At 38.1% G+C, this 12,110-nt stretch overlaps 2 protein-coding genes and 1 long non-coding RNA gene across 5 annotated transcripts in view; 1 reads left to right on the top strand and 2 right to left on the bottom strand.

Annotated features, from left to right (window-relative positions):
• Positions 1-12,110, bottom strand: part of LOC135947409 (bromodomain-containing protein 8-like) — a 64,996-nt gene that overhangs the window by 4,152 nt on the left and 48,734 nt on the right. Inside the window, exons 1-8 of one of the 3 annotated variants that reach the window (XM_065496259.1) lie at positions 2,473-2,625; positions 2,243-2,411; positions 2,087-2,180; positions 1,838-2,034; positions 1,649-1,781; positions 1,487-1,590; positions 1,106-1,284; positions 841-1,057 (exon numbers count right to left, since the gene is read on the bottom strand). In XM_065496259.1, the coding sequence (XP_065352331.1) occupies positions 841-1,057; positions 1,106-1,284; positions 1,487-1,590; positions 1,649-1,781; positions 1,838-2,034; positions 2,087-2,180; positions 2,243-2,267 (949 nt within the window). In that variant the 5' untranslated portion in view covers positions 2,268-2,411; positions 2,473-2,625. Of the gene's footprint in view, positions 1-840; positions 1,058-1,105; positions 1,285-1,486; positions 1,591-1,648; positions 1,782-1,837; positions 2,035-2,086; positions 2,181-2,242; positions 2,412-2,472; positions 2,626-12,110 lie in introns of those variants that run through there. The other 2 variants (XM_065496261.1, XM_065496260.1) reach the window with 2 other exon arrangements.
• On the top strand, positions 2,709-10,672 carry LOC135947411 (E3 ubiquitin-protein ligase Mdm2-like). The gene is made up of 8 exons (XM_065496263.1): positions 2,709-2,898; positions 3,283-3,334; positions 3,393-3,578; positions 4,229-4,371; positions 7,874-8,059; positions 8,627-8,929; positions 8,983-9,188; positions 9,902-10,672. Exons 1-8 carry the CDS (start codon positions 2,887-2,889, stop codon positions 10,326-10,328), a joined length of 1,515 nt encoding a protein of 504 aa, XP_065352335.1. The 5' UTR covers positions 2,709-2,886; the 3' UTR covers positions 10,329-10,672.
• On the bottom strand, positions 11,562-11,783 carry LOC135947142 (uncharacterized). Its single transcript, XR_010575588.1, has 2 exons — positions 11,694-11,783; positions 11,562-11,644 (listed from the first exon to the last, which is right to left on the bottom strand). It is a non-coding gene; the product is annotated as an uncharacterized LOC135947142 (long non-coding RNA).

Here is a 12,110-nt window from a genome sequence, read left to right as displayed (position 1 = left end):
TATGCGCGGCAGAACGACATTCGAGAGTTGTATTTGCCGCGAATATGTTCCGGCTTGGATGGTGTTGACCAGGACTTTGTTCTGGAACTGCTTCACCGTGCGTTTGCAAGCCAGCGGATCACGATCCACGTGCTTGACTTCGCTCGTGTGGCGCCGCGTCCCCGAGCACGAAGACCTTCAAGGTTTGCTTGAAGGCATCCACCCCTCCCATAATCGGCCCTTTTAGGGGCCCGGCCTTGCAAAAGGCCGAAAAAAATAATTCAATAATAGCCCTTGTCCCACAAAGTTAAACGTGATGCCCTGAGGGCGGCCGGCTGCACGCATTTTTGAAAAATATCGATCGATACTGGGTGATAAATCTATATCGTACAGTGTTAAAGGACAGGGAAATGTCGATATATTGCCCAGTATTGATCGACAGGTTTCCAGGCTCCGTTGCAGCCATTCGCTCCCCTGAAAACAATATGGCGGGCCCTACGACCCCAGCCACACGCACAAAAAAACTGTTGCTTCTTTTCCACATTTACTAAAATCCGGGAACCCCAGATTTTCACAGGTTTAACGCATCAAGTTTTAATGCTAAACTGGTCTATTTTGGCTGTTTCGTCGCCGATTACTTACGTTTCATGGACATAAAAATTTGTCAAATAGTCTCGTAATTTTTTAATTCCGAAACCCGGTTGAAGCAAAAATCTCTAATTTACCGCGACCAGGACGCAATAATATTTTACAGTACTGCACTTACTAATTATTAGCTAGACTGAGAAATAAGCCAAAATTCTAATTTAAATATCGTCAAACCGAAAAAAAATAAATGATAGGCATCATGTACGGACAGACCTGAGGAAGGTGAGCTCGTCCCTGCAGCTGGCTGTTGTTGTTGTTGTTGCTGCTGCTGCTCAGTACCTGCCACAGAACTAGAGGCCAAGCTGGACACAGCTGGCAGGAAAGGAACGACGTCTCTCTTGACAGGTGTGGACGTGGCCAATAGACTGCCGATGGTTGGTTTGCCACTCGTCTGTCGCTGCGCCATTATGACCGAATGCAAAATTGACGACTGAGAAGGACGTTAGTTTGCTTGTATATTTATATTGCTTTTCAGTACCTGAGAGACCGTGGCACTGCTCTGGAGCAGGTGGGTGAGCAGGGGCGACGTTGGGGTCGCAGGCGTTGGCTTTTGCTCCTCGGACGGCTGCTCAACAGAAATGCCTTCGCTCAGCACGCTGTCCTGCGAGATTTCAGCGTCGCTGCTCGCACTCATCTCCAGTGTCTTCTTTCTCAAGACTGTGGTAAATGAATCGGTTAAAAAAATGCATGAAAATCATTCAATTTAATGCAAAAATAAGAGACAGCCAAAAATATATTGATTAGTTAAAAAATTAAACCCACAGAATTATTTTCAACCATTAATTTTTATATCTCCCAAAAAAATGTTTCAAACAATTTAAAAAAAAACATTTAAATCTCTGAATTAAATTAAAATTACATGAATGTGGTCGCCAGGCTCGTTGAATCTCGTTGATTTTTTCTTCCCTCTCTTTCAACCAGATTTTATGCTGCTTTTTCTTTTCTTCCTCCTGTTTAGCTTCCCTGTTGGCACATGAATTTTTCATTTATATTCTGATTAATCATTTTAAATTGAATTTACTCATCCATCTCAGCTATCATCTTGTCAAGGTACTCCTCTGACGCGTTTATACTGACTTTTATATACTCTTGTTTCGTCTTAGCATACTGCTTCTTCACGTTCTCCATCGCAGCCTGCAATTCCTCCAGCCTCTCTGCAAATATAACACCAGTAAAAATTCAAAATTCTTCCCGCTCAGTGGAAACTTACGAGATCGGAGCTTCTCAACAATAAGCTCGCCTGGAGTAAAAGGCTTTGATTCCTCGGCCTTGTCGCCTCTCCGGCGTTTGGGAGTCTCGACATTCTCCAGCAGTTTCTCGTACTGAAGGGCGCAGTTCTTTTGAGAGAACCAATCGTTCGGTCTGTCCTTCTCTCCGTACGGTTTGATGGCCCTGCTCACAGATGCCCTAAATATCCAATGGGTTTTAAACTGCACAAGAGACAACCAAGGAGACAAACCAATTTTGGTCCCCACTGCGAAGGACCGATGATGCCAATGCAAGTTGTTCACGAATGGACCACTGATCGACATGTAGCCGCTTCAGTTTTAGAGCTAAAAAGTTCCAAACATTTCCAATGAGCGATTTATAAAATACCATAGTATTATGTACTCACTCTCCTCTACTGAAGCTTTGTGCATGGTTAAGCGCCCTATGGTTACTGTTTGCTCGTCTCAATCTTAAATTTTATACATGTAAACAAAACCAATTACTGGAATAGATTGTGTGGATGTGCGAATTTCACATGCAAGAATTGAGTAAAATGATGAATGCCGGCAAGCTTGCTGAAAACAGAAAATGTTTACAAATTGTATGCAAGTGTCAATTAGAAAATATTAAATATACCAAAATTCTGTTTTTGCCTGGGACCTTTGTATTTCGTTTATTTTGTTGTTAATTGAAGTCTGCAGCTGTTGATGTTCACAGGTTCCTCCTTGTCGGGGCACCAGACGCATGCGTTAAAATGCCCAAAGAGGTTTGGTGTTTGGTGAAAGCCCGCGACGTTGGCGTCCATTAATAATAGGCGGTGATGTTGCGTACGAACGTCAGATAAAGAGGAGGGGAGGAGTTTGACGAGTTCCAACTTGTTTGAAGCGCGTGTGCTTTCTGTGATAATCCGTTTTTGTGTTACTCACCAAAGTATTTCATGCAATGGTTTCATTAGCTCATTTTATCCTTGTAAGAGGTAACATTCGTTCTTAACAAAGACGACAGGTTTGTGTGAAGCCTGATACGGAACCAGATGCATCTCCGTCCTCTATGAGTGCTGAAGTGAGTAGAAAATAATTAATATCACGTGAATTTAGTGAAGTCTTGGGCAAAAGAAGTGGGACTTACATTATGCGACGTTGCCGCGTTCAAGTGCATTTAATTGCGATTAATAATACTTATCATGTATTCCGTTAGGAGTTTCGGATTTTTATTTACAACTTTGATCAATTTGATTGAATTTGAAGAATTCTAATCATGTGATGGTTATTACCCATTCTCATATATTATGAATTTTAAAAATCCAGAAAATTCCTAGACGCCCGCTTATTTATTCATCTTTTACCTGCCAAATATTAAATATTAAAATATTACTATGCAGTTCATCAAAATATTTCTTAATTTTATGTAAGAAGTGTGTAATTACAAATTAAAATTATGTTCTAGATGACCAATGCCAATCCAGTGGTAGGTAACAAACGGCGCAGGCTGTCAATAGGTAAATTTTCTCAATTAGAATATTCCCAAAAAAAAATCTAACCCCTGTTGTTCTTCAGATGGCCATTGCATCGGTGGTTGCGGCAATCCATCCTGCTCGGAGAAAAGGAAAACTGATGAAGATTCGGACCACAACGTCAGCTGGTGGTACTTTAAGCTGGACAGCGAGTCAGAGCCGTTCGACAGCGACGAACCAGACAGCCTGAAGAACGAGAGCGTCTGGAGCGTGCAGCAGAGAGACACTGGTGAGTGCGAGAAGCGAGAAGTGCTGTCGCAGGGGTTGGCCGGGCCGCAGCCACCGAGTGCTTGTCCAACCTGATGCAATTAGCGTTGTTGGGCAATCATGCAACAGGTGGCTGTCCCGCCTGTAAAGCATATTGAGCGTCTCTGTCGGGCATAGAAAGGAACACGAGCTTTTGCGGGTTATTAATTTTAAGAAGCAAACAAAAAAATACGAAAAATAATCTGAAATCCGAATTTGTGATTAGGATAGTTTCAAAATGGAGATGTTAAATAAATTATTTAACTTTGCCTGATTCTTCAAATTATTCACAAGGGAATTCTGGGTTGGTTCCTTTCTTCTTTTTAAAATTCGATTAATGATCAATCATGATATTTATAAAAAAAAATTACTCCCAAATCATTCTATACCTTCTCATAATTTTCTCTTGAAGCATTTGAAGAAATCAGACCATCTTGAATAATTTCCTTAAAATCTTCAATTTTGAAAAATTTAGAATTAGAATTAAACACTACTTCAAAAGCTCTTCTTCCCCTAGAAATATAATTAATAATTCGTCAGTCAATGCCGGTTCAGGGTCAATATGTGGGTCAACCCCTGGTTTTTCGTTTAGGCAGAGTTAGTGAGTGACCCGTTTTTTGGGCGCCCCCGCAGATAGCGTTCACGACAGTAACGACAGCGAGAGTCGATGGCGGCAAACTCATGCAAATGAGTATGAAGTCGCGTCCCTGCACTCTGGGAACGAACTAAACCCCTTTAGTTGCTCGTCAGCCGACGAAAGCTGCTCTTCAGTTGAGGTGTGTGTATTAAGTGGCTCAACAAATAGTGCACCACCCTTCGCCCACCCTTTAGTTTTTCCCAGAGTTTTTTTTAATGCATTAATTTTCGCTTTCTTTTTCCTTTTTATATAGGAGTAATTTTTTAAATTAAAAGAACTTGCTCATGGAATCCTGAAGATTCTAAACTTTCTTTTGGAATTTCGGCCCGTCATTCGTGTAATGCCTACCGAGTGTTTTATTTTAAGCATTTGCTCTGGAATTAAGAACATGTTTGATTTTTCCTGTTTATAAAAGTTCTCAGGAATAAGACATGCTTGCTCAATAATTTAACCAATAAAAAATCTTAATCAGAGATAAGAAAACTTTGAAAGTCACCGAACACCATAATGCCTTTCATAGATCGCTTACCATAATGTATGTAACAGACCGATTGGTTTATGTTTACACTTTCAGCCAAAGAGTGGGTCTGATCTATCGATTTATAATCGCGAAAGAACATTCAAAGTTTATTGAAACCGATTTAATTGCGAATACAAACACGCCAATCCGAGAAAAGAGCAAGAAATCTTTGACGCTGTTATGACTAGGATTTGTCAATGCTGTTACCTAAGGAAGATTTACAAAGCAGCCGCGATTACCTTAGCTTGATTTTTGTCTGTTCTGACTAGCACAGACAACAAAAGTAAAATAATTCCACAATGAAAATTTTATCAATTGCGTAACTAGGAACTAAATCAATTGTATAATCCTGTCGGTTCACTTTTAACTCCCAGTTGAGTAACAGGATATGAATTCGATAGTATGGTTACTCAATTTTTGTTGGTTCATCCTAGAGGTTTTTGTCTCTGTGTTATTCATACCAAACAGTAGAATAATCAACAATCAGATCCTACAGTTGAGCTAATGAAATGTCTGCTTGTCGGCTCTCGTGTCTACCTCTCCTATTTTTATTCCCGCGAATCCTGAGGTTGCCTAGCGACTAGGAACAGCTCACATTGTGTTTTAAAATGCGCGGGAGCTACTATCATGCTGGTTTCACCGATTTGCGTAATTTCATTTGCAATTAAATCGGTTTAAATAAACTTTGAATGTTCTTTCGCGATTATAAATCGATAGATCAGACCCACTATTTGGCTGAAAGTATAAACATAACCCAATTGGTCTGTTACGTACAATATGGTAAGTAAAGACCCTAGAGACCAAACAATTGGTAACAGAATTGGAAACGATATACAAGAAGCATTGTTCAATATGTGGGGTGCATAAAGGAGAAAAAAGGTGTTCTCTCTATTTCAGGTCTTTTTGCTTTAGTAACTTTTATTGTTTAAGATTAATAGGAATGTTTTCAACCTTTAGGATTTCGCTGAGCAATTAAATGTAGTATATTAAAATTAAAAAAAAAATTGTAAAGTTTTAAAAAAATAGATGAAATGATACGGACAAAAGTATTTTTTAACATTTAATCATTTCCTGTTGAAATTTTAAACGTCTGAAAGCTTAATATATTTGAATTAATTTCTATAAGTGTCCCACATTTTGGTAAGGGTGGTGCTTTTTTCGAGTAGCAGTCAGACGTGTAGCAGCAACTGCTTTATGAACGCTGTTGTGTAAAAAGATTTCCTGATTTCCTGAAGAAGATTGTTCATTGTGTCGCAATTCGAGTGAGAAAAACACTCCTAGCCTTCACAGACTCTCTTCCGAGTGAATATAATTAGAATGCAGAGACTACTAGTAGAACTTTTGCAGTAAGAACAATGTCAGTCAGTTAGCTTCCTGCGGTAGATAGGTAACTATACCCTCCCTAATGCGTCTGCTGAGATTAAAATGCAGTTAGCTCGGTAAGTAAACTTACATTTAGTGCTCTTCCGAAAGAATATAAAAAATATAAGGAACATAAATATACGGAGTTTTAAAAATTAATTTAATGAATTGCTCTAATTCAATATATTTTAAATCATGGATGGACAGCACAAAGATAATATTTTTCCATTCATGTACATATTTAAAATGTAAAGGGTTTGAAATAATCATTGTTGGCATGAGTCAAAATTTGCTGGAGAGGTTACCCTATTAATTCTTTGTTGCACATTATAAAAATTGAGCCAGAGTTCTTTAAATTGCCAATTCTACAGTTGGTCAAAGTTTGCGGTGTTTTGTAAAAGGTGATTTTTTCAGATGTTAACGTTCAATTAATAGATTGATCAAATAAATTGATAAGAATATAATGTTCTACATTTTACGCCAAACAAGTTGCCCTAGATGAACAACTCCGTAGATAAAAGGTCAAAGTCACAAAAATCAGGTCGAATTTTTCAAAAATTTCTGGCATGCTATAGAACATAACATTTTGAAAATCCAAAATAGCCAAAATGTGGGCCGGTTTCCAAGGAAAACATAAAATTTCCGATGTGCTTTTTTCAGTTTTGAGAAGATCAAGAGTTGTAAAAGCCTTGTTTTTTGTACACTGAAAAACGTGAATATGTTATCATAATATTTTACAGATTTTGAGCAGATTTGACTTCAAATGTATTGAAAATGATTCATTTTTACTTTTGAATCCCCAACCATGACCTTAAAAAGTCAAAATGAAACATTTTCAATAAATTTGACGTCAAATCTGCTCGAAATCTGTACAAAAATGCATTATAATAATATATTCACGCTTTTCAATGTACAAAAAACAACTTTTAACTTTCTCAAATAAGAAAAAAGCATATGGGAAATTTTGTATAATATGTTTTCCTAGTAAACGGCCCACATTTTGGCTGTTTTGGATTTTCAAAAGGTTATGTTCCATAGCATGCCAGAAATTTTTGAAAAATTCAACCTAATTTTTGAGACTGGCCTTTTATTTACGGAGTTGTTCAATCAAGGGCAACTTGTTTTGCGTCAAATGTTGAACATTTTTCTCACCAATTTAGTTGATCCCCCTCAATCTCTGAAAATCGCCTTTTTCAAAAAACCTCAAACTTTGAGCTCCTGTAAAATAGGCAATTATAGGAATTTTAGCCCATTTTTAATATTGCAATACAGGATTAGAGGGACAACCCTTCCAGCAAGTTTGTTACAAATTTAATGACCAAAATGCCAACAGTGCGTCAACAATGTTTCTTTCAAACTATTGAATCAGAGCCATTTGTTAAATAAAGATTTAAAACAAAACCGCTACTTTCGGACTGCACCCGAGCACATTTCAAAGCAGAACGGCATAATTAATTTTTGAACCCGGCGCCTTATGACAGGAACTCTGATCATGTTCCCGAGGGCCGCTGTGACTTACGATTTTTTTCCTTTTCCTCCCATTTCAAGCGCGATCTTCCTGACTGACACGAGTTCTCGCGCCTCATTGACGGCCCCACAAAGCCCGAGAGGTTTTACGAGCGAGAAAAAAAGTTGCTGTGAGCAGACTGGCCCTAATGAAGGCTGTCTCGGCCCTTTGAGTGGCGGCCGAGCGCCGGAAGGGGGCCCAATCCTGAGATTCGTGGCGCATTTTACTCACGTGTTCGAGATGTTCTAACAGGGCTTGGTCGTAGCCACTGTGGCGCCCGATGGCATCACAATTGACTACTTTGCCGACTCGAGCTCGGACTCGGGCTCTACTGATGAGAGTTCAGACCCGGAGCTGCAGCCGCAGGACAAGTGGTCGTGCTTGAAGTGCAAACAGAAAAACCAACCCATCCCTAGGTACTGCCAGCACTGCTTCTCGGTAAGTGCCAAAATCGGTTTTAAAAAATATTTATATTGTTATCCAGATCTCTTTTGTTTGTTTAGTTAACCAAATTTAATTTAACTTTTAAAACAATTAATTTATTTGATTATTGGCTCGCATTTTTAAGCGTGTTTACTGTAAAATCCTGGAAAACCCTTGTTGCCAAAGCAAAAGCCCTTGGGATTTAGTTGAAGCCAAAACTGATCTAATTAGCTGTTACATTTTTTTTAGAAAAGTGGCTGCAAAGTTAGCATGCTTTTCAAACGGTGCGAACTGTCTCTTTACTTGAAATCTTATTTTATTTCACAACAAAGAGTTTCTCTACACTGTTTGATAGATCTCGATGAAAGGAATCGAAATCTGCCTACAAAATGTGGTCCATAAGCGCTGGAAATTTAGGAGAAATTTTGAAAAATTTGAGTTTTTCTTTTTTAATTATTGAAGATTTAGAAAAAAATATTTATCGAGAAACTGTTTATTGCATTCAACAATTCAAATAATTTTCAATGTTCGCCCTGTATCGATCGCCTTCAATAATTTTATATTTTTGTTTCTGTTATTCAGGTACGCAAGCAGTGGTTCCCACCTCGCCCAAAAGCACACAAAAAGCGGCAGGAAGCCAACCACGAACCCCTACCCATCCCACCCCAGATACAAACCACCCCTAACCTAACTATTCCAGACCTCTCCGACCTGAAAGGAAACCCATTTGAAGACAGCATCCAGCGTTCGTTCTCCGAGTCCGTGAGCAGGTACGCCAGCATGACCCAAGAGCAGAAGCTGGACCAACTCAAAGAACAAATTCAGCGCAACAAGTTGGTGCAGGCCCACAGCGACAAGCATCTAGCAAATTTCCTTAATGAAACGGTGCGGGTTTTTTACTTTTTTTATTTTAACTCAATACTGATGTTTTTTTTCAGACCCCAGATGAGATCATCAACGCTGGGGTTTCTTCAAAAGGTTCTGAGACCATCAGGCCAGAACTCCCGGAGAATGAAAGTGGAGGGAAAAAATCTTGCCATAGCAATAGTGGAGCTGTTGCAAAGGCAAGGTCTTCTTCCTCTAATAGCAGTGCCAAAACTGTCCGGGTTGAAAGCAAGATTGTTCAAGCTCACGACGGCGTTAGGTAGGTTCTAGAATTTGCGTTTGCTTGTACTTGATTTCATTGCAATATTAATTAATATTATCGGTTTGACAGTTTGAAGTTGACAGTTTTTTACTGGAGTATTAAATTTTATTGCATTTATGGAGTTTTTAGGATGCTATATGGTTCAGTTTTGGTGAATTTTTAGTTTTTTTTTTTTAAAAAAAAAGTAATCGTCGAAATTTTCACTTTGGTGGCGTTTACATGATCCAAAGAAATAAATTTCTCTTGGGAATCAACTCTGTAAACAAGATTTTGATTGAGCATGATGATTTTGAGAGTTTACTCGTGCAATCAATGTCATTTTAAACTCTCCAGAATATTTCTCAACAGTTTTAAAAGCCATCACAAATAACTGTTTTCAAAAAATTAAATTTTTTTGAAGATAATTATTATCCCAAAAATTTTGAAATTCGGGATATTTTCATAAAAACTGCCAAATTGTATTTTCAAAGAGTGTCCAAATACAAAAATTCGTCAAGATAAGATAAAAATTGCCCATTTTTAAAAAATTCGGTTTTGTAGCTCTGAAACGATACTCATTTTAATTTTATTTCTACACAATCAAGGCAAAAAATTGGGTGTCAGTCGAAGCCAGTTCAACTATTAATGCGTCCAAAATGGCAATTACATGAAAAACTGGCTTCAGAAAACAAAAAAAAAAAGAATTTTCTCACAAATTAAACTTATTTCAGGCCCGTGGGGATAGAGCAGGAGATGGATTTTCGGGCCAAAGTGGCTCAGTATCTTGCGTCCTGCGTCTCACCAGTGCTGGACACTCCCCCTCAATCGCAAGACTCAGAATTCGCCTTAGACGGTCCTTCAGAGACTCCGCAACCCCCTCATTGTGATAACCTTATTTCCGAGGACGTGGTTGACGGAGTCGTGAAGCGGCAGGCGGACACCATCAAAGCAGCAAATTCGAATTCGTTCAGCACAGTCGGCGCCGGCGACAAAATGTGTTCGTTCTGCGCTGAAAGGAAGGCCGACACGGCCTTCATCCACGCGCGCAAAGGCCATTTGTGCGCTTGCTACGCTTGCGCCAAGCAGGTGTACGCCGTCAAGGGCCAGTGCCCCATTTGCCAGCGACAGGCGTCGTCCGTCTGCAAAATTTACTTCTAATTCCTCATTCTTGCCCTTTTTCCCTAGAAATTTGCCAAAGAACATACCTAACTTAGCGCCGCAAATTTTTAAATTTTCTTTTTGGGCCAACCCGTTAATTAAAACTCACTTTTCAAATTCTTCGCCGATAATTTTTAGCCTTTTTACCCTTATTCTTCTACGCATGTAATGTTTGAAAAATTGACGACTGTATTTAATGGGATGAAAGAGGAGTGAATTTGAAAAGAAAAAACGTATGGTCTTTACTCAACTGGTCGCAGGAATTTTTTCCTGGCAAGCTACTATCTCAAAATTTTAAACATTCATTTTTCTAGGCAAAAATAAAACAAACTCACTAAAACATAGTTGCACTGTGCAGTTTCATTTCTCAATTCCTGAATTTAAGTAGACTAAAAAAATACTGACAAATAGTACAAGGATTTTCACGCCTAAACTTGTCGCCTGAATAAAGAAGGAAGTTTTTCAAGCAACGAGGATTAAGTCAGTTTCTATCTTAATAAACGCTGTGAATATAAGTTTTTTTTTTAATTAATTTTGAAAAAGTCGATTTTAATGTTTTCCTATTTAAATGAACAATTTTCAGGTTGCTGTTTTCTTTGGGAAATTTTTCTTATAAAAAGAAATCGTGTTTTAGTTTTCTAAAATGATATGTAAGTAAATTTGGTTAGAGTAGGGTTTTTCAGTAATTTTTGTAACAGATATTTCACTCCACCACAAGTTGATTAATTTTGGCAAAGAGCAAAATAATAAACTAAACTCAATTCTTGTGCAATGATAAAGTTTGCTTGGCAACCAGAGATATGAAAAACACCGGTGGGTCAGCCAAAACATCTCCATAAAATCACTTACCTTTCCAAAAGTATGAAAGAAACTATTCCTAAAATATTAATATTTTATTTAACACTTTGTCATATGTTAGCGGAAAACAGCATAAAGGTGCTCTCCTCTTGTGCAATATTATTTATCATTTATGAGATTTAAAAAAATAAATAGACCACTTTGCTAGAGGCAGCAATTAAAATACTAATTAGTGTCCGGCTTGAAATTTCTCGCGAAAAAAAATTAAAAACTTTAGAAAGGTATTTCAAGATTGTGCAGTTTCGCATTTGTCGCTTTGTGAAATTGATTGTGTGACGTCTGGAGGAGAGTGTTGACTTTAACGGCCGCGCCAAGAGTGCAGCTTTAACATAACCCAAATTCGAATTGAGGTGCAAAGTACATATAATATATGTGTTACATAATATGAAAGAGCGGCGGGCTCTCACTTTATTCCTCATCACAGAGAGCAGACTGCTGACAAAAACGAGATGATCACTCTACAAAGAGTCAAATTATATGTATGTGACAGTGCTGCTTGCGGCTCACATCGCGCAGACAAAAGGAACCGCCGGTCAATAAAACGAATTAGGCGCCAACTTGATTTTGATTCTTCGACGGCTCGGCAGACTCGAAACTACAGACAGAAACATTTCAAACCAAATCAACAATTTTGATTCTTGTGATTTAGAAACTAGAAACTACAATGTGTATTCAAACTGAAGATATTTTCTCGTAGATAGAGAGGGGAATTTAAATATATAATTATCATTTTTGGACAGAATCTGCTAAATTTTCTCAAAAGCAAATTTGCACTGATTTTATTTTCACACCTGTTTTTTCTTTGACAAAATCCACAATTAATTTTCAGAAATACAAATTTTAGTTATCCTTTCATGCATGTGGTGTTTAAAATTAAATAAATAAAATCAATTTACGTGCTAGAAACCGTGAAAAATAAAATAA

The sequence above is a fragment of the Cloeon dipterum genome, chromosome X (assembly GCF_949628265.1).
Source record: "Cloeon dipterum chromosome X, ieCloDipt1.1, whole genome shotgun sequence".
NCBI classification, from domain to species: Eukaryota; Metazoa; Arthropoda; class Insecta; order Ephemeroptera; family Baetidae; genus Cloeon; species Cloeon dipterum.
Note: the sequence above shows the minus strand (reverse complement) of the source record. Positions and strands in the feature narration are given on the sequence as shown.